General features: G+C 39.9%; 1 protein-coding gene across 2 annotated transcripts in view; it reads right to left on the bottom strand.

The window, feature by feature from the left end:
* LOC124599534 (A-kinase anchor protein 10, mitochondrial) overlaps positions 1-2,749 on the bottom strand; it is a 118,507-nt gene extending 115,758 nt beyond the window's left edge. Inside the window, exons 1-3 of one of the 2 annotated variants that reach the window (XM_047136086.1) lie at positions 2,527-2,749; positions 2,200-2,355; positions 1,079-2,006 (exon numbers count right to left, since the gene is read on the bottom strand). In XM_047136086.1, the coding sequence (XP_046992042.1) occupies positions 1,079-2,006; positions 2,200-2,355; positions 2,527-2,542 (1,100 nt within the window). In that variant the 5' untranslated portion in view covers positions 2,543-2,749. The remainder of the gene's footprint in view (positions 1-1,078; positions 2,007-2,199; positions 2,356-2,526) is intronic. The other variant, XM_047136085.1, reaches the window with a different exon arrangement.
* Positions 2,750-23,437: the final 20,688 nt, after the last annotated feature.

The raw sequence follows: 23,437 nt of genomic DNA, 5'->3' as shown, positions 1-23,437 counted from the left end.
GTAAATAAAATAAGATAAAACAGAACTGGAGACAGCCACACTCAAACCAAACTCCGTGCCGTCATGACGTCACACACGACAACACCCTTACATCACGGGTAAAAGCCGACGCATGGGATAGGACGCTTCTGTCGACCCGGTCTATGTACTTACAAAAAAAATGGGAGACCTTACCTTTGGGATTACCCTCGTATAAACACATGGCAGTTTTCCAATAGTTGTTCTAAAACGTTCAACACAGTGCCTCAAGAAATACATCATCTGCTGCCAGGATTAATCAGAAGGAAAATTGTACACAACTCGAAAGAGCACCCATTACATTCTGTTGGAGAATTTTTCAATCGTGATTCAAGTGATTGGACAAATTGATATTGTTTTTCCATCTGTTTTATTTCCTCTCGTTGCAAGTAATTTTCTTTATATGTAATACAATGAAGAATGTTATTTTTACTCAGTAAAAGGATGCAGTACTAGTAACTATGTAATAAATGATTGTTTCATATTTTGATAGTACCACAATACGAAACAATCACACTTTTCATTCGGGGCTATCAAGAATTTTGTTGTAATAATTTGAGAAAACCACAGGAGGTAAAATAAACCCAGATGACTATGTGGGACGATGACTGACTGATTCTCTCCAAGGTCTTCCGACCTGATGATTTCTCATGGAATTCGATGTGACCCCCTTGTAACAAACTTAACACCGGTTAAATTGTCAGAAGTTCAGTTCTGCCCTAGCCATAAAGCTACTATTCAAGAATTAAGACATCATAAAAATTAAACATCATGCTAAAAAAATATTAAAAATGTATAAATGAATCCACATTAATGGCACAGTCCATGTATTATGCCTCTTTTGCACAACTCACCACCACCATGGCCAGAACAATGAGATAGAGTGCGGTGGTATGGACTGCAGAAGTACAATACTATTCTGATACAATCAGAGAAACTAAATTATCAATAATTATTTCCTGTATTTTATAGCAATATACAGTTAACTTTCATTCAAAATCAGAACTTTTTTAAAAATAATTATCTACCAAGAATGTTAATCTTGGCAAGAAATACTTACTCTCTTTCCATTATGTGAAAGACGAGGTCTTGGCATTCATTAAAACAATCAATTCCTACCATTCCACCTTCTCTACAAATTGCAGAAATCATTCTATTCCTTATTTCCTCTGGAATTCGAATACGGTAACGGGCATTGTGAGTAAAATACTTCCTAAATATTCTAACTGCATCATGCAAAGTTGCTTCAATGAGTTTTACAGCACGTGTTGGTGATGCTGCTTGATGAATTGGACTGACAGCTCCACTTGCCCATCTTGCCACTGTTCCACTACTTGATTCTTTTTTGCTTTCGTAGCCATCACCAATAGTCTGTAGCTGGTAAGTATTTATCCTACTGCCAGCATCAATGTCTGGGGTAACACAATTTGTTTTATTTTCAGAACTATTCGAAATATCACTGACATCTGAACAGGTCTCACCACAGTCCTTTAAATCTGATGGTACATTTTTGTTCGATGCTCCACTTGCACAACCAAACATATGTGAATGAGCATCATAATATGTAGTGTGTGAAGCAGTTGATAAAGTACTACTAACTATCAAAGAGTGAGTGCTACCCTTTGGTGCAGTGTTCGCACTCTCACTATTTTCAACACAATCCACAGACAAGCTGCTATATGCTGTTTGTAGTGAAACAACATTACGTTCCTCGTGGTGTGGCGATTCTTTGCTGCTGGTACACTCGGCCTCCAACATTTCCCGTGTCACCTGCACGTCAGGTGTGTCAGTTGAACATCTAATCTCGGCGGATGATGCTGCACGAAAACTTTCTGCATCAAGCCAAAATTTGATGAGTGCAACATATCCTCTTGCTTCCAAATACTGAATAAAATATCCCAGGGCACCTTTATCAGCCAAGACTTCTGCTAGAGTTTTAGATAAGCGTGAATGGGAGTTATTGCCTTTTGTTCTCTGGTCCGACTCGCCTGAAAAAATTACAAATATCAATTATATTAATAAGCAAGTAACAAGAAACATTGCATATTTCATATTGTCATCTCTAATTGTTGTGCAATGATTACACCAGCTGAAAGGTCTATTTTCACAAAACAGTACCTGCATTAAAAGTGCGTTAAAATACAGTACGTTACACAACGAAGAAGTACATAGGCCACAAACCTAAATCGCCAATTGTCAGTTCACTTTCGCTATAACATGACAAAGGCCCAGAATGCAAAACATCATTTGATACATCTCCATTGTATATGGATGGGTTTGGTGCATCGGTCGTCCTCGACGGAGAATTTGCGTTGGAATGACTGGCATCCTTCATCCCTACGAAATATATTGTTAAATACATTTTACAGTTCAGGGATTGTCAGCAATATTACAACAAAAAGTTCAAAATATAAAATTATTCTATTCGCTTGCAAGTGTAAACATTGATCATAAATATCCGAAATACTTATAAATATTAGTCTTTTTTTTATAAATTTAAAGTCGTACTGTTATGACAAACCATTTTTCTTCCAAAACTGCAGCATTTTTCATCTTATTAATTTAACATTGACAACAGTGATGACGGTGTTAATTTCCTTTATTGCAATGTAATGAACACATCGCTGTAACGTATGTTCAAACCGTCCCATGATTATCACGCGCGTTTACATTCCCGTTGACAGCTAAATCAAGTGGCAAATAACACACATCAAAACACCGGATATGTTTAATTCAGCATTCCGAGTGCAGAATCGATATAAGAGATCGATAGATTCAAACAAACATTTGTAATTCTATTTGTTGATTTGCCATCTATACATTCTGCTTATGTTCAGCTGTGTAATTTTCGTAAAACAGCCACAGCCTGCAACAAATTAAACCCTTCCACATATAACGCTTTATTTTATTTTTTATTTTACCTTTTCCCATAAATAATGAACCCATTAAGAGAGTTTTTAAAGGATAAGTAAGACCATTAAACCTAAAGTTTTCAGTTATTTCCTAAATGTGTAAATTTAAAACATCAGTATTTATACGCCAGTGATTTATAACAGCTCTTAAGGGGAAGTGCTGTCAGACAGTTAAGCTGGGTTCACACACTCATCTAATATGGCGCCACAGCTTGTGGCATCGTGAGCTACTGTTCACACAGGTTGCAGCAAATCCTACGCAGTTGCCCAAGAGCTGGGCGTTATTTTGGAGTAACCTTTATCGCGGTTACAGTCATTTTTGTATAACCGTTATTTTTAACGGTTATAAATAATTGACAGTTGTATTTCACTACCGAATACTCCAGAAAGGGTTACAGTTAAATAACGAAGTAGGTGGAATCCACCAGTTTAGTTATCAGTATAACTGTGAGTAGTGTAACGTGGCAGGAAGGTCGCATGAATCGAGCCATAACCTTAGCTAATTAGCTGTCCGGTACACTTCAGTTGAAGTTTGGATGGTTATTCGTGTCTTAACAGTAATGAGGAGAAAAAATGAAGTATGGAATCCACAAGGTTTTGTTCGAGGACCTGTCCTATTTCTGCTGTATATAAATGACTTGATTAGTAAAATACATGATGGAAGCACTGTACTCTAGCGATGACACTAATGTTCTAATTAAATCACAGAATGAAGAAAATCTGCAGAAGGCTGCAACATCAGTTATGCATACCTTAATGCACTGGTTCAGGACCAGTGAGCTCATCACAAATTTTGAAAAAACTGTGACAGTTAACCTCCACACCACAGAAAATCTCCATCCTGCAAACCCTGTTTTCACTATCAAAGTAAAAATTTATCGAAGGTCAGTCATACAAAATTTACAAGTATTCATCTTCAGGCAGATCTGCAGTGGGAGGTGTACCTAAACAATTTAAATAAGAGACTGAATTCACTACCATAGCTGTTAGGACCCCACTCAGGATACAAGCTGCTCATCAGTGCTGACAATGTACCATTGTAGTCTACAGTGGGTACTTATGTATGGAATAATTTTTTTTTGGGGGGGGGGGGGGAAATTGCACAAATTCTAGAAAAACCTTTAAAGTACAGAAGATGATTGTCAGTTTGATAAAAAGCGAAGTGCGCAGATTCCTGTAGATCCCTTTTTAAAACTCTCAAATGCCGCTACCTTGCTTGTACATATACAAAATACTAATTTTCACAAAAGGGAGCATCTTAAAAAAGGAAAATTTCTTCAGAAACAACTATGATATACACACGTATCAAACTAGTAAGATGAACCTACACATCAACACAATAAAAACAAACTTATGCAAAAACTATGTTATATAACCATTTGCCGTCTTACCTAAAATGCATCCCAAAATTAAATGCATTTAGAATAATGTTAAAACAGTTCTTGCTTGACTACTGCTTCTATTCTTTGTCTGAATTTATCGAACATCCTTATGAGTGAACCTCATTTTCCAAATTTTACTAATTGTCAATTCATAATGTAGTCTATTACTGGGAAGGATTTGTCAAATCCACATTAGTTTGAACAACCAAGCATCATGGAATGTCGTCACAGAAAGGACACTACCCCAGGTAGTACCTCTTTGAGAGAATTTACCACTCTTAGGAGTGCAATCAGGACTACGAAATGTGGGGAGCCTGAACCTATATGCTTTGAAGTCACGACTATGCACACAAAAATCAAGGCAAAACACAGCTACTATTGTGGGACTTTGAACGTCAATTCTCTATTGAAAGCTGGGAAACACAAAGAGTCGACGATAATGATGGACAAACATGACATAACCATCTTGGTCATTGAAGAAAACAGATACCTAGATTAGTACACAATGGATATTAAATGTTACAGGATTTATAAAGGCAAAAGGATAGTCAAACTAGGTAAGAACATGCCTGCACTTGGCACAGCTTTTGTTGTTCGTAGGAAGGTTGTCAGTTCAATTGTCGTGTTCTTCAGCCCTTCTGAGACACTTTCTATCCTAACTCTCAGCTGTGGTAACAAAGGCACACACTGATCAATAGGCATGCACCAATCAATGAAGACAACAGACGCAATCCCGAGAAAGTTGAACAGTTTCAGGACCTTCTTGAAGAACAGTTAGAGCAAATACCACATAAGAACATAAAGATCCTACTAGGTGATTTTAATGACCAGCTGGGAATAGAACCGCAATTTAGATCAACAACTGGAAAGTACCCAACTCACAAGCATATTTACTAAACAGACCCTTCCGAAATGCCTTCACAAAAGAAGACAAAGTAGATATTCCAGAATTCGAATTGAGAACAGCCGCCAACATGAGTAACGTAGAAGTAAATATCCTCGAAGTAGTGAAGCAACTCAAATCACTTAATAAATTCTCACGAAATGCCAATCACCAACTTTCTCCTCCGAATGCGAACATATTTTGTTGACACCGACCTACATAGGGCGGAACGATCACCATGACACAATAAGGGAAATCTGAGCTTGTACCGAAAGATATAGGTGTTTATTCTTTCCACACACTATACGAGATTGGAATAATAGAAAATTGTGAAGGTGGTTCGATGAACCCTCTGCCAGGCTCTTAAATGTGATTTTCAGAGTATCCATGTAGATGTAGATGTAGAAAGACTCGTCAATCTTTGTCGATCCTTCAATCTTCAGATAATGTCAACGTTTTACAAACACAAGCCAAGTAAACAGAAGACTTGGCGATCACCAGGCAATGTGTGTGGAGAGAAGCAGATTGATCATCTAGCAATTAAGGAAATAATTAATGTTAAAGTACAGAGAGCTGCCCAGTTTGACTCGGATCATTAACTCTCCAAGATCAAAATAAATTTCATCCCTCTCAATAAGGTATTGAAAATTAGAAATAAAATTTATAAATATGACGTTGCAAAGCTCAAAATCAATCAAAACGTATTGGAACAATACCTTCAGCAACTTACATTTGAATCCCACAAATGGGTGGACATCACCTCCAAGATCCAACAAGCAGCTAATACTGCAATCCTGAAAGCTAAAAATAGAAAGCATAGTTGGTGGAATGAGGTTTGTGATGCGGTGGTGGCCCAAAGAACAAATGGAAAAAGTGGAACTCGACCACGAGATGTGAAGATTTTGATGTATTCCGTGAAGTTTGAAAATATGCAGCCAGAACTCTATGAAGGGCTAAGCGATCGTTTGAGAAACATCAGTTAGAACAAATCGATCACTATTTCAGAAAAAACAATGCCAGAGACTTCTATTAGATGATCAAATCCAATTTGAAAGGATCCCAAGCCCCTAGTTTTTGTTTTAGAGACGAAAATGGAAGCTTGGCCTGACCAACAAAGAAAACTGCATGATCATGTCTCCTTATTTTGAAAACCTACTTAATTGTGATGAACCGAAAGAAAGATTCCCTGTCTGTGCTCTGATCCACAAACTACCCATCTCATCTCCACCTAGTAAAGGGAGATCAAAGATATCATCATCAAACTAAAGATTAATAAGGCAGCTGGAGAGGATTCAGTAGTGGTGGAAGTACTGGAGCTGGCAAATAAAGAAACTCTTGATGTACCAGTCCCACTTTTTGAGGAGATCTGGAGAACTGGGTTGATACCGACTGAATGGCTGTCAGCTTTAATCCATCCTCTACACAAAAAAGGCGATAAAAAGAATGTCATTACCTATAGGGGCATCTCATTAGTATCTGTTCCATATAAGATTCCCTCCAAAGCGATGCAGAACAGAATGGAAGGTCATCTTGACCAACTGTTTGGGTGATATCAAGCTGGTTTCCGAAAGATCTGTTCTTGCGCAGAACAGATCTTTAACCTGAAGAACATCATCAGGTACAAAAAAACTGGAGGAAATAACTACATGGACATGTTTGTTGATTTTCAGAAGGAATATGACTCCATCGACTGACAGGCATTAATGACTATTTTGGAAGAGTTTGGGGTGGATAATACATCAAGAAAGCTCATTACACAAAATCTCACTAACACAGTGTCAAAAATGAAATTTATGTGTGAGATATCAGAACCCTTTACAATCAGAAAGAGCATAAAGACAAGGAGATGGCCTATCCCCACTCCTTTTCAACTGCATCTTGGAAAACGTCATTCGAGGGTGGAGAAAGTTGTTAACCAAAGAAGAACAAATGAAGAGCGGTTCAGACTTGGTCCTAAGAACAAAGTGGTGTACATTGACTGCTATGGCCTTTGCAGATGACCTGGCCATTTTTGTTAACAACATAGAGTCAGCAATGAACAAGATCAATAGGCTGTCAGAAAATGTTGCAAAATTTGGACTCCAGATCTCTATTCAAAAGACAAAATACATGAAGAACATCTGTGATGGACCTGAATGGATGATCACCATCTTGGGAAAAATCAGATGAGTTAAGAATTTCAGGTATCTGAGTGAACTCATCCAGGAGAACGGATTAGAAGAAGAAGCAATTCATGTCAGGATGAGGAAGTTAGACCAAGCATACCAACTGAAAAATAATATCTATAGCACAAAGTCTATAAGTAGAGGGGCCAAGTTCTGACATTACAATACAGTTGTAAAACCTGAGGGCTTATATGCATCCAAAATTTTGACCATGAATAGACAAGGTGAAGCTGAGTGGTGGGAAAAGTTAGAGTATAGGATATTAAGGAAAATCCTAGGTAATAGGTGGGATGATGGACAATGGCGAATGAGAGCAAATGAGGACTTTTACAGCAAGGGAGAACCTATCACAGCATCCATTAAGAAGACACGATTGTTATTTTACAGTCATCTCATGAGGATGGACAGTGATTGACTAACAAAAAGAATATGGAGTTTCATCCAATCTAAGAAAACAAGGCCAAGATGGTTCGAAGAATGTGAAAAAGATCTTAGGCAGATTGGTATCTCAGAGAGAGAAATTCCAGGCAGGAACAAATTTAGAAGATTGGTGAGCAACTATCAAGGTTTTAAAATGGCACAACGTACAAAAGACGGAGGGGACCATTATCTGAAGAGCATAAACAGGCACTTCTTGGTGTGCTCAGAAGATGCTGGCAGGAAGTCAAAGATGGAACAGGAACAAGACCTGGACACTAGAGTGAAGTTGGTTGTTACCATGCAGTCCATAGAGGCTCAACTTCGTAATAATATATATATATATATATATATATATATATATATATATATATATATATATATATATGTATGTATATGTATATGTATATGTATATGTATATATAGTCTGTGTTGTGCTTATGATGCCATCTCAATTAATAACTTCTATTATCACATGTAGAAGCAATGTAGTACACCAATCTACATAATTATGAGTTTTCATTATGTCAAAAATGAAGTCAAAATGACTTCTGTGTTGTAAATTAACTAGGTTTACCGTTGTCCTATATCACATGTACAAACAATGTACTAAATTGATTCTTGGACACATAAATAAATAAATATCGGTCGCTATTAGAAATATTATCCTTGAAGCTGCAACAGAAAGTAAGAGGAACCTCACCACAGCATTGTTTAAGTGAAATGTTAAAAAAGCACTGTTTTAATCATGATCAAATAAATAAGCTGACTAATATAGGTAAAATTCGAAGCTTAACTTCTTGTGCTGTTCACTTAATAGCATAAGTTTACAGCCACGTAATACAACAACAAAATTATACATAGCATAATAGATTTGTTTACTCTTGTACAAAATAAACCATTTGAGGGAAGCGTGAGTAATCCGAGTTTTATCTGAGATTTACAAAATTGCCCGATTTCTTCAGCTACCATGAGAGTCTTAATTGTTTGGTGGGGCAATGGCTAAATTACATTTCTCCAACAATTCAGTTTGTTGTGTTTATCTTACATTGAGCATTATTGCACAGAATTCCAGTGGGTGATTATTGTGTTGAACTTGTAAGGGTAACAGATTTAAAAGCTTCAGACGACATTATGAGACCATTTTTACTCTGCTGATCTAATTCTTTTTTAGGTATTCAGATTGTGAGAGTCTGAATTAATAGTATTGGTGTAGGGAATGCGAATTTGGTTAAGTTTTCAAGAATTTCTCAATAACAAAATTTCCTACCCTGAGGAATACTTTATCATTCGATTCAATGTTTTGCTTTTTCTTCCCCTCCCATCACACATATGAGGCAATAATAAACACTTCATCTGTCAATTCCATCTGCCTGCTTTCACTGCTTTTTCTTTTTACAATTTAATATCATGATAGTTAACAGCCTGAATATGTAACAAACTAATTCATGGATATTACAGGTAAGCACTCAAAATGTAGGTTAAGTTTTGCATGTAACACAACCTCAACATAGCAATGAGTCCACCTGACAAAGTCTTTTAGTGTTGCTCAATGTAATAGAAAATTAACTGACTCGAGCTTTTTGAAAACAAAAAAGCATATATTATTCAAAAATGTTCATGTAGTATGCACAAGTACTAATAGGCCTTACTATAAGTAAACCTATACTTTTATTTAAATATCACATACAAAGTATCTGACCTGATTATTGTTATAACTGTACCTGTCTTCATTCCCAATACACCTCCATCAAATGGTTAATTCGCTATACATGTGTCTGAAGCAAACGTATTCCATTCCATACAGTTCTCCTGTATAAAATTGATGAACCCAATAGTTCATAGAAAATGTTTCAAAGTCAATGGCCAAAAACTAATTAAAATAAAAAGCCCATTTGCAATCGATGTGAGCAAACTGAGAAAATATATTTTCTCTTAGTAAAGCTGCAAAGCTATGTTTTACCGAATTGCACAAGATTTTTTATACTCAAGTTGATAAGATACGCCTTAATGAGATTCATTTGATACAGCACCAGCTCTTTTTCATCATAATGATGCTAGTAAACATTAGGGATATGATATACTTTGAGAAGATGCTCAACCATCTTTAGATCACCTACAAGACTCAAATACTTCAGTAAGTGTAAAACCTGTAAAAATATTACAATATTTCATTACTTTCCATGTATAAGAGTGTTGCTAGTACTATTAACCTAGTGGCAAGAGCACAGAGAAAACCAAGAACACGAAACGAAAGTCATTAGGCTCTAACACAACCAAAGGCTGGAAAGAGAGTGACATCTGTTCCGGAACTATGTAACGTCGGAAATGCATATCCTCCTATTTCCATCTATTGTACTATTATTTTTTTTCCTCGTTTTGTTACCTCAAGATGTGACATTTCTGTCTCTTTATATATTGTAATTGTTTTACTGTTTGTATATATATATATATATATATATATATATATATATATATATATATATATATATATATGCACTTATGTCGATGTATAATTGGTTTGTTTCGTAAATATTATTTGTATTTTTACGCTGGGTCTTGCCTAGGGAAAACTGCTATCGAACGATTACATCGATAGGTCGTGTGAAGAATCAAAGTGTGTAGGATCTTTGGTAGTGAACTCTGCCCCGTGGAGCGCGGGCAGAGCATGGCAGAGTCTGGCTGGAGTAGCGAGTGGAGTAGGTGTGTTGTGTGAAGCTCCCGCGAGTTGCCGCGCTTTCGGGGTTTGGCAGCATTTAATTGCGCTCGACTTGCGATGATAGTTTCTGACATGGTGTCGCGGACGGGAAGCTTTAGCTGGCGCACATCAAGAGCCCGTTTCGTCTGGTGACCGTGTCGAGAAGAAGGCGCGCCAACATCCAGCTTCTGCAACAGCGACGGCCGACAATGAGTGACTGTCGCCACCTCCTCGATCGACGGCTTCAAACCATCAATCAACCAACAAGGAAGACTAAAAGCACATAAAGTTTCAGAACTGTATGGCAGACCTCAGCTTTTCAAACTGTTCAAATCGCAAAATTACAGCAACTTAGCATGAACCTTTGTTGCTCAGTGTCCCAATTGCATTGCCAAGCAGGGTCCCTTCCTTTTCCGAAATGAACCTGAGTGTCGTTGAAATTCAAACGTCAGCATTAAAATAATATAATTCAATTTCACTGCTTTAATTTCAAAGTTCAGTTAAAGTATTCATAGCTGGCTACAATATTTAGATTACACGAGCACAAATTAAGAGTGCGAGTTTTGTTACCATATTTTAGCTTACCTGTGACTGCAGCTCAGCTTGGTACGTACAAAATTTTACTATTGCTAATTGTTCAGAATCATTTAATTCAAGTTCAAAGTTAAATCTCTTATTTCTAAATTGCGTAGAGTCAAGTTGCTTTTGAAATGATTGTTGAGGTAGTCCAAGACTAACCGTATTTTACTGAATTTCGATGTGCTTCAGAAAGAAAGCTCACTATTAACTTCAGTCACTAAATTAACTTTCGATTTTCCGGTTTTATTAATTCTTTTGCTAAATTATGTCAGAGTGTAGCAAAATTTATTACTTCTGACAAACTTTCAGTTTTCACACTACACATGTCAACCTTCAGTTGCCACGCTTCTAGTGCTAATTATATGTGTAATAACCTTTCTTTTTCAGTTACTATAGTAATTGTCCTTAGGACTGGCGACCGTAATTTCCCCCAAATCTCAAATATCTAACTACCGCTAGTTAATTGTTAACGTAACGGCCGCACATTTACTTTCTTTATTAACTTTACCCCTTTTCAAAATTAATTTCCACCAGTTTCATTTGCATTTTTCCTTTCATTTAGATGTAACCCTTTCCTCCATCTTTACCGACAGATTAACTTCGGTGACGATTGCTTTTCCCAAATTTCCATTAGGTACATGCGGTTTAATTTTTCACTGTCATTAAGGTCGATAAGTGAGGGGGAGGTTACATGTGGCGACCTGGTGACTGGACAATCTTCAGATTTGAGGTTGTTCTGCACACGAATTTTGTATGGTGCAAATCTCGTAACAAAGTATTGGTTTCGAACAGGTCATTACGTCAGCGAGATTAAGTAGTGGGAGGAATCCTAATTAGATTTGAGATTTGTTATTTGTATTGAAAATTATTAAAATGAGTGAAGGCAACAATTACCAAAATTTGGTAGACTTGGGTACGGAACAATCGGTCGAACAGTGGGAAACGCGCACCGCGGTACCCATTGTTCAGTGGCAGGCGGCTAGCGTGAAAGACGCGGCCGCCGAAACGCATCAGAGAGCAGAAATGGAATTCCAAACTTTAGAAAATGTTTCGGAATCGGAAGTGAAAATCAAATCTGAACCCCTTGATGACGAGTACGCGGGGACAATTAAAGAGGAAGCCGCTACGGAAGTAGAACCGGTAGTTTCCGGGAATTTAGCTAATTTATTGAATGTTTTGATTAACGAAATCAAGGCTCAGTCTAGCAAGATAGAAACTCAATCGGCAGAAATTAAAGCTCAGGCTGCCAAGCAAGAAGCTCAGTCTGAAAAAATTGACAGGAAACTAGACAATCAGAACAAAGCTATTAATGTTGTTAACAACAATGTTGGAGTTGTTAACGCAAAAGTTGATAAAATCAAAGAAGATATTGTTGTGATTAATACCGAAATCGGTAATCTTAAACAGGAAATGATAGGCGTTCAGGCGGAAATTGCAAGCATAAATACGCGTTTTAATTCCGAAATTAGCAGAATCGAAAAAAGTGTAGGAGAAGCAGTTGCTCCGATCATCGAGAATAAGGTGACGGAACAAATTCAATTAGTGAAAAAAGAGGATCAAAAGAAGGCGGAAACTTTAAAGGCTTTAGTATCCGAAGTAGATACCAAAGTGACGAAGCAGGCTAATTCCTGCGAAGAGAAAAAAAAAGGAAGTAGAAACACTTGCGACAACCACTTGCCAAGTAATTATGAGAGTGTCGGAATTAGAAAAGAAACTTGACGAAAAACAGAGCTATATGCCAATCTGTGCACACAGTTCGGAATTGTTGACTAAAGAGGATCGGTTCGACCCCTTGAAAAAAGGCGGTATACATGCGACGGATTTCATTAAAAATTGTGAAAGAGTTTTACCCAGATCATGGACTAATGAGCGAAAAATTAATGCGGTTATTGATGTGTTGGCTGGTGATGCCAAGCGTTGGGGCTTAAACCTCAACATTACGAACATGACTTTTGACGAGTTTAAAAATTTGTTTCTGGCTGAATACTGGTCAGAGCAAAAACAGCAAAGTGTTTGGCGCGAATTTGTCGTATCGAGGCCTTTCGATGCGAATTCGCGCGGCTCGATGAAGGAGTTTTGTGAGGGCTGGATCCGCAAGTTGGAATATTTGCGTGATCGCCGCACGGAATCCGAAATAGTCTGAGAACTCTACAAGAAGCTTCCAGATGATACAAAGCGCTACATAGGAAGCAATTACAGGACAATCAATGATTTCCTGGAAAGAGTTGAGGACGAGGACAATTGGCGCAATAATCGCGACAGTGGTAGAGGCCGTGGTAACAACAACGGGTACCACAGCAACCACAACAACGATAACCATGGGAATAATGCATACCGCAACCATGGCAGCAATAACAATAATGGTTCGGACTGTAATAACAATCGGCAAACTGCAAATAATAACAGGAATGACGGAAACCAGTATCATACTAACGTGATACGGGCTTCACAGAATAGTAATAACGCCAGAGGGTGTGATCAGCCGCCTCAGCAGCATCCGAGGAGCGTATCTGCTGGGACGAGACAGAGAAACCATTAGCCGCGCCGGTGAGGGGCCGACCGGGCGTGGAGAAATTTTGGCGGCCCAATAACAGGAGAAAACTCAGGTGTCGTCGTTATGAAAATTCCGTACGGAATAATCAACGGCGGGAGAGTGTGCCAGTGTTAAGAGAAAGGAGTGCGCCCACAAGTAGTAGATCAGCTGTAGACACGGCAGTAGAAAATACATTCACTGTCAGTGAGAACAATTTAAGTTGTGTTCCGGAAATCGATTATAAAGTGGCAGCTGTAACACCCACAGCAGAACTGGAGATTGAGTTTAAGAATGATTCGCAATTGTTGAGAGAAGATCAGATGTAGGATAACACGTCCGTCATCGAGCGAGGGGATGCAGAGAGGGATGAGGTCTGGTTAAGGCAGTTCGGTCGCTTATACGACGAACTAAGAGATTATAGGGGTCTGTATGGGAGAAGTGTTTATGGGGAGCGCGTGCAGTATTTGCCGCGTCTCGTCCCACAGGAAGATAGTATTTGTGCAGTGATGGAAAGTTCTGGACCTAACCGGCAGTCTTTACCAGAAATAGTTTATGTTAATGGGGAGCACGAGCAAGATTCGTCGTGTTTCGTCCCGCAGGAGTTAGATGTTGAAGTAGTAACGGAAAGTTCTGGCCCTAACCGGCAGACTTTACCGAAAGTTATAGTGGTAGAAGTAGCCGACCCATCCGACGCAAACCTCCAGTTTAAACGTTGCGAGAGTATTAAGGAGAAAGATTACGAAAATTTTAGTGATAGCCGGACACGATTGGTAGAAAAGCACATAGATTACAGCGTGTATGAGGTTAGAGCTGACATTATACAGTCAGACGATAGCAGTGTGGGTTGCGCAGATCCAGAGGAAGTAATTTCAGATGCTACTGGGCACATTCCTCCAGGTAGATTGGCAGATGAGATCAATCTGACCAAAGAGGAATCAACGAAGGTGACAATTAGTGAATTGATAGCAAAGCAACACTCACTAGTTGACGAGTTACAGGAAAAGGTTTCGGTATTGGAGGCGAAGCTACAGACTAAGCCTCAGGACAAACGTGTTGAAATTAAAACTGTATGTGAACAGAGGCTGAAAAAGCCGCCAGATAAGCCGGATTTAGGGTCAAAGCCGGACGGTTTTTTCTGGAATGACGTGGATATAGACGAGGGTTTACTGTGGGAAAATAAAGAAACAGTCGAGGACAAGTGTAGACAGATAGTAGTGTCGGTTAATATGCACGACCTACAACTAAACGTGTTGATTGACACCGGTGCAGAATTGAGTGCTGTATCTGGGAAAATATTTGAGTTACTGAAAGACAGACCCAGCATCGTAGTTATGCCAGTAACAGGAGTGAAAATTATCGGTGCTACTGGGAAGGCCAGTAAACCGGTCACAAAACAGATTTTTGTCAACTTCGAGATATGTGGGGCACGATACGAACAAGAGTTTGTCGTCGTGCCAGACTTAACTACGGAAGTAATTATCGGGTTAGATTGGCTATTAAAGTACCATGCAGTGATTAATTGGGAAAGCAAAACTTTGACATGTACGTCACGAGATAAAACAATAGTAGTTAGTTTTGACGAGGTAGGAGACGGTGTACATAGGCAATACCAGCCTATACACATTGTTAACTGGCCGGATGGTATTGACGTAGGTATGAATTTGAACTACTGTAATGTGAGGAATCTCGGCATTGACAATAGTGTAGAAAGTGAATTGGAAAGTATTGTAGACGGTGTGTCAAACGTAACACACGAACATAGACGAGCCCTGTATGAAGTAATCATGAGGAATAAAAGTGTGTTTTCAGACAAACCGGTACTTGTGGAAGAGATAATCAAATTCCCTCCAAGGATTGACATTTGTATTGGTGTGAAAAAAGATCGTTTGCGAGAAATAATGAAGCTAAAAGCCGATGCTCGCATACGTCGTCATGACGCTAAAGCGCGTTTTGCTAAGTTTGCAATCGGAGACTTAGTACTCGTAAAAGCTCATGAGAAATCGAGCGAGATAGACAATGAAATCTCTAAATTTAAGTTTGTTTATAATGGACCATATAAAGTCATTGGTATACCCCACACAAATGCTTATTGCTTAGAGTATCCAAGCTCTGGAAAACTATTAGGAATACGGAACACTGTAGACTTGAAGTTGTACCAACCTAGGATTGATTAATACCACAGAATGGGTAATTTGTACAGTATGTAAATATAGAGTGTAAGATGTAAGGAATTGCTAGGTTGCCGTGCTTATGCCTGACCAAGAGGTCATTAAAGAAGTTGTAATTAATAAGTAATTTTGACTGAATGATTTAAGAGGAATTGATTAATAATCATTTAAAAATCCAAGCTGCTAGTTTAAGTTCTCAGCTGAGTCACGGTAGATTAAGGAATGTAGATATGATTTTGTAACTAGCTGTAAGATTTCATAAACATGTGATTTACTAGTCATTGCCGATGTACTTAGATGCTGTTTTAAGTTTCAGGCTAGTACATGCGTGTGATGATGGACAGTGTTGAGTTATCCACTGTGATAGAATTAATGGACTCCTTGAGATTACTCGGGAGTGAGTTTTTCCGAAAGAATTCAGTGAAACGGACGTTCTGGAAATGCCGTTACACAGGCGAGTGAGATCAAGCGTGCCGCACAGGCGGGCGCAACAATACTGGCGAGGCGGAGTCGCTGTCGGCTCTTGTGCCGCTGTCGGCTCTTGTGCCGCTCTCGGCATTCTTTGTACTTGCGAGTACGGAAGGCGGAGTTGTTTTTCTTCCCGGACAGATGATGTGAAAGAATTCTGCTGTTAATATTTATGTTTTTGTTCGATCTGCTGAATATTATTTTCTTGTTTAGCATTAAGTGGACTCTCATGGCAAGAGTATTAATTACGAAAAGGTTATATAAAATGTGTATTCTATGTAATTAATAATTAATTTGCGTATTTTGATCTACCTGTTTTTATTACCATGTACTCTGATTAATTTTGTAAATAGTATTCCATTTCTTGATAGTGTTACGGATTTTGACGATTTTGGGATAGCTAAACCATTTTCTATATTTTCTATGAATTTTAATATGTTGTCAACCTGTTTTATTTTGTGCAAGATGACAGAGTGGACTAAGATTAGGAGTGTCTCCACTCAATTATTATGGTCTAAAAATTGATTTATGGTTAATTAGACGAATGCTAAATTTTGTTGATGTTTTGAGCATATGCATTTCCGCTGTTTCTTTTTTGGGACATTTTCTGAGTCTGTTTACGTTACACGAACATCCTCAGACAATGTGGGGCACGTGTAACGCCAGAAATGCATATCCTCCTATTTCCATCTATTGTACTATTATTTTTTTTCCTTGTTTTGTTACCTCAAGATATGACATTTCTGTCTCTTTATATATTGTGTTTGTTTTACTGTTTGTATATATATTTATGCACTTATGTCGATGTACAATTGGTTTGTTTCGTAAATATTATTTGTATTTTTACGCTGGGTCTTGCCTGCTATCGAACGATTACATCGATAGGTCGTGTGAAGAATCAAAGTGTGTAGGATCTTTGGTAGTGAACTCTGCCGCGTGGAGCGCGGGCAGAGCATGGGAGAGTCTGGCTGGAGTAGCGAGTGGAGCAGGTGTGTTGTGTGAAGCTCCCGCGAGTTGCCGCGCTTTCGGGGTTTGGCAGCATTTAATTGCGCTCGACTTGCGATGATAGTTTCTGACATGGTGTCGCGGACGGGAAGCATTAGCTGGCGCACATCAAGAGCCCATTTCATCTGGTGACCGTGTCGAGAAGAAGGCGCGCCAACATCCAGCTTCTGCAACAGCGACGGCCGACAATGAGTGACTGTCGCTACCTCCTCGATCGACAGCTTCAAACCATCAATCAACCAACAAGGAAGACTAAAAGCACGTAAAGTTTCAGAACTGTATGGCAGACCTCAGCTTTTCAAACTGTTCAAATCGCAAAATTACAGCAACTTAGCATGAACCTTTGTTGCTCAGTGTCCCAATTGCATTGCCAAGCAGGGTCCCTTCCTTTTCCGAAATGAACCTGAGTGTCGTTGAAATTCAAACGCCAGCATTAAAATAATATAATTCAATTTCACTGCTTTAATTTCAAAGTTCAGTTAAAGTATTCATAGCTGGCTACAATATTTAGATTACACGAGCACAAATTAAGAGTGCGAGTTTTGTTACCATATTTTAGCTTACCTGTGACTGCAGCTCAGCTTGGTACGTACAAAATTTTACTATTGTTAATTGTTCAGAATCATTTAATTCAAGTTCAAAGTTAAATCTCTTATTTCTAAATTGCGTAGAGTCAAGTTGCTTTTGAAATGATTGTTGAGGTAGTCCAAGACTAACCGTATATTACTGAATTTCGATGTGCTTCAGAAAGAAAGCTCACTATTAACTTCAGTCACTAAATTAACTTTCGATTTTCCGGTTTTATTAATTCTTTTGCTAAATTATGTCAGAGTGTAGCGAAATTTATTACTTCTGACAAACTTTCAGTTTTCACACTACACGTGTCAACCTTCAGTTGCCACGCTTCTAGTGCTAATTATATGTGTAATAACCTTTCTTTTTCAGTTACTATAGTAATTGTCCTTAGGACTGGCGACCGTAATTTTCCCCAAATCTCAAATATCTAATTACCGCTAGTTAATTGTTAACGTAACGGCCGCACATTTACTTTCTTTATTAACTTTACCCCTTTTCAAAATTAATTTCCACCAGTTTCATTTGCATTTTTCCTTTCATTTAGATGTAACCCTTTCCTCCCTCTTTACCGACAGATTAACTTCGGTGACGATTGCTTTTCCCAAATTTCCATTAGGTACACGCGGTTTAATTTTTCACTGTCATTAAGGTCGATAAGAGAGAGGGGGAGGTTACAACTACAAGAAATGGAGAGAACAGAATCCACTTACTTGTCAACTCTCTAGAAACCCTGATGGCCAGCGGTTATTTCCGTAGCAGTACGAAAATGTTTTGTTCACTCCAATAACTACCCTCTCGGGAAATGTCACCAGCTTTTACGGACTTAAACTGGAGTCATGAACACAGTTACCAACTTCCAGGTTACCTATGGTGGTAACCCATTAACTGTCAGAGAACAAGAACTGTGAGCAAATACGATAACTGACAGAGAAAAATACCGTCCTCTGATGTTTATTTCCATAGTCACTCGAATTCGCAAAGGTAACTATTTTTACTACCTGCCCACACTAAAATTGACACACATAGCGGTGACTCAAGGAAACGACTTTACATGTGCAATGCCTTTACTGTCGCCCCTATCAGCCGCCGCTCTGGCATTAACATTATTTAAATGTTTGTGCTGATGGCAGTGAGAGCGCTCAAAATAGTACACAGTACTATCAACAGATAGCACTCAATCGCACAATTATTTCCATGGCGTATACAGCATCTTGTAGATGGTCTATTCCTCTCCATCATAGCCAGTTCTCAGATGAGTTGATGCAGAAGTGTAGTATGATCTTCAGTGAACAAATGGGACAGGGCACTGTTGGAAGTTATTGAAATAACTGTTAGTATCAGATGAGTGGTTATCACAGTAACTGCTACTACTCAGTAACCTGTTATTTCTATCAGTTACGTTATTTTCCACTGCTCTCAATATGGGGGTAATTGAAATCATACGGGAGGGTATGAGTGTTATTGTGCAGGTTATGGCTTAGAGCTATGACAAGAGTTAAATACATGGAAGACGATACGCAAATGTTGGATCCGAAAATAGAGAGTGCACAGTGATAAGTCAGGGAAAACAATTACTTTTACAAAAGAAATAACGCACAGAGACGAAAATGCTATGTACAATGGCAAGACATGTATACAGCTAGCTTACACACACACACACACACACACACATACACACACTGCTGTGGATAATCAAACATGGTTTGTTGTTCTTTTAGTTATAGAAGCTGCGGATGCGTTCCTGCCGACCATTGTTTTCACTTTTTTCAGAAATAAAATAAAAATACACTTAACTCGAATGACTTGCATCAGCTGTTACATCATATAACTGCGACAGAAACAGAATGCTGTTGTTTCAAAATACTGCCACCAGTAAGCAGTGGTGGCGCAACAAAATACAACTACAGTCCAACGTAACAGTCGCGACCCTCTCTACTGTAAAAGCCGTTGCCGTTTGACAGCTGGAGCGACAGTAGCGCTTCAAGCAGCGAGAAAAGAGAACGTAAGATGCGTCATAAGCATAATGTTTGTTATTCATCCCTTTCCTAATTTTAATCATTTTCTTGCCTCAAAGAGTTTGTGTAATATCAGAAGACATAGGTTTTTAAAAAGATTCTAAAATAAGCGCATGTAGGGACAACAATCATGAATCCAGTGGAAAGCTACAACAGATTCATGAAGAAACACTTGTGACGTTGGATAGAACTACAGCTTACCACTTTGATATCAAAGGAATATAAACACACAGATTCACATGTAATATGCACAGATATGTGCCTCTATGTGCAAAAGGGATCGACGCCCTATTTGTCGTTCCGTAGGCCTACTGTGTTTTAGTCATTGTCGCTTGTTGTCACAAGTATGACGTATATCTTTATACACTCCTGGAAATTGAAATAAGAACACCATGAATTCATTGTCCCAGGAAGGGGAAACTTTATTGACACATTCCTGGGGTCAGATACATCACATGATCACACTGACAGAACCACAGGCACATAGACACAGGCAACAGAGCATGCACAATGTCGGCACTAGTACAGTGTATATCCACCTTTCGCAGCAATGCAGGCTGCTATTCTCCCATGGAGACGATCGTAGAGATGCTGGATGTAGTCCTGTGGAACGGCTTGCCATGCCATTTCCACCTGGCGCCTCAGTTGGACCAGCGTTCGTGCTGGACGTGCAGACCGCGTGAGACGACGCTTCATCCAGTCCCAAACATGCTCAATGGGGGACAGATCCGGAGATCTTGCTGGCCAGGGTAGTTGACTTACACCTTCTAGAGCACGTTGGGTGGCACGGGATACATGCGGACGTGCATTGTCCTGTTGGAACAGCAAGTTCCCTTGCCGGTCTAGGAATGGTAGAACGATGGGTTTGATGACGGTTTGGATGTACCGTGCACTATTCAGTGTCCCCTCGACGATCACCAGTGGTGTACGGCCAGTGTAGGAGATCGCTCCCCACACCACGATGCCGGGTGTTGGCCCTGTGTGCCTCGGTCGTATGCAGTCCTGATTGTGGCGCTCACCTGCACGGCGCCAAACACGCATACGACCATCATTGGCACCAAGGCAGAAGCGACTCTCATCGCTGAAGACGACACGTCTCCATTCGTCCCTCCATTCACGCCTGTCGCGACACCACTGGAGGCGGGCTGCACGATGTTGGGGCGTGAGCGGAAGACGGCCTAACGGTGTGCGGGACCGTAGCCCAGCTTCATGGAGACGGTTGCGAATGGTCCTCGCCGATACCCCAGGAGCAACAGTGTCCCTAATTTGCTGGGAAGTGGCAGTGCGGTCCCCTACGGCACTGCGTAGGATCCTACGGTCTTGGCGTGCATCCGTGCGTCGCTGCGGTCCGGTCCCAGGTCGACGGGCACGTGCACCTTCCGCCGACCACTGGCGACAACATCGATGTACTGTGGAGACCTCACGCCCCACGTGTTGAGCAATTCGGCGGTACGTCCACCCGGCCTCCCGCATGCCCACTATACGCCCTCGCTCAAAGTCCGTCAACTGCACATACGGTTCACGTCCACGCTGTCGCGGCATGCTACCAGTGTTAAAGACTGCGATGGAGCTCCGTATGCCACGGCAAACTGGCTGACACTGACGGCGGCGGTGCACAAATGCTGCGCAGCTAGCGCCATTCGACGGCCAACACCGCGGTTCCTGGTGTGTCAGCTGTGCCGTACGTGTTATCATTGCTTGTACAGCCCTCTCGCAGTGTCCGGAGCAAGTATGGTGGGTCTGACACACCGGTGTCAATGTGTTCTTTTTTCCATTTCCAGGAGTGTATTATTCTATGTGGAATAAGCAATTGCCAAATAGTGGGAGAAATATGCTGTGCGTGTAAACCACAAGTCCTCAAAGCCAATAACACTGCCAGATGTGCTGTCATATGTTAAATTTTTCCAATAGAGACATTTCATCCAATGACATATTCACTAGCTTATCAGTATGGATAAATGCTGTACCTTCTGCTATAAAAGGTGCAATACGTTATCATTTCTCCCACTTTTTATTTGTATGCCTTCCACATACGTCTGTAATGTATGTGCTAATGGAAGATAAAACATTCTGACGAAACCTGTAAGCCTGAGTGTTGTAATATAACAAATTTAGAGCAAACAACTTATTTTAGATCTTTCCATTCTGCTGCAGTTTTCTCCTTCAATGGAAAGCCAATCAGGCCTAACAACAAGTCAAGAGCATCTTTTTTTTTAAGATATTGGGATCCTATAGTCTTCAAAATTTGTGTGTCCTTCTTCACTTGATACTTTTGATACAATTTCAGTTACTGACTGTACTTAAAATGATAGGCATATTCCTTGTCCCTTAATAGCTTTCCACGAAAATTAGCGATCTGCACATTCTTGACACTACACACGCTTTTGCAAGATACGAATAACTGCACTTAATGTAACCAACTCATGTGAAAGCAGGTCAATGTTGACGATTCACATGGGTCTGGCACAGCTTTAGACGGATTGTTGAACGTTTGTGGCAGTTACCTTTTCATCGTCAGTTGAGGTGGCTTATTTGGGACATCAAACAGTGTGACTGCTGCATTCCACACGAGTTTATTATTGCCTGGATTCATGAACTGGTTTGGTTCGAAGTGTCGCGAACAAAACTTAACATTATTATGAAGGTAAACAGGAAATTTCTCGTAATATCTTCTTGTCTGCTATTCACTAGCCATTTTCCGCTCCTAAAACGAAACATAATCATTAATACACATCTTGTTTACAAGCGAATCCCGACAACACAGTTTAGTAACATGATGATTTATACCTCTTAGGAAACCTAAAAAAAGACAGATGTGGTGCCTTCTTCTTGTTATTGTTGCAATTTATTGCGTTACAGACACTCCCGTTGTTAAAGACCATCGTACAAATCAAAATAAAGAACTTTTAATCGCTTTCCCTTTCACGATCGCGCCGAACTCAACAGTTTTACGCTAGGCGCAAATTGAGACGCCATTAGCGTGTGTGGTGCGGCGCAGCGCAGAGCGCATTTTTGTAACTTCACAGCTTCAAATGGGACCGCACAAATTGGGACGCGACAAGCGCGGCGCTGTGACTGTGGCATAGTATGTCGCGCCGCACGCCACGCAAGTACAGCGGCAGGAGTGAGGTGGGGAGTGGGAAGACAGTCCTGCCATATGCTCACTTCGGCATTGCGCATATGGGCATATCGGCCATCAGAAAAGTACGGCCTTACTGTGTACTGAATTTTATTATCACTGAGTATTGTTTCGTTTTTCGCCATCTAAGTGCTCCATCTCGTTTTGCTAGTGTATAATAGTTTTCAGTTACATGTATCTGTACAGTTCTTTTGTTTTTCTTTTGTCAAGAACAATGCACAGTTCAATAACTGGTGAGCCATTAGCCATGGGGATGTTTTGAGGGAAGAGACCAAACTGCGAGGTCATCAGTCTCATCGGTTTAGGGAAGGACGGGGAAGGAAGTCGGCCGTGCCCTTTCAAAGGAACCATCCCGGCATTTGCCTGGAGCGATTTAGGGAAATCACGGAAAACCTAAATCAGGATGGCCGGACGCGGGATTGAACCGTCGTCCTCCCGAATGCGAGTCCAGTGTGCTAACCACTGCGCCACCTCGCTCG

Source organism: Schistocerca americana, chromosome 1, assembly GCF_021461395.2.
Source record: "Schistocerca americana isolate TAMUIC-IGC-003095 chromosome 1, iqSchAmer2.1, whole genome shotgun sequence".
In the NCBI taxonomy this organism is placed as follows: Eukaryota; Metazoa; Arthropoda; class Insecta; order Orthoptera; family Acrididae; genus Schistocerca; species Schistocerca americana.
This window is presented reverse-complemented; position numbering and strand designations above follow the sequence as displayed.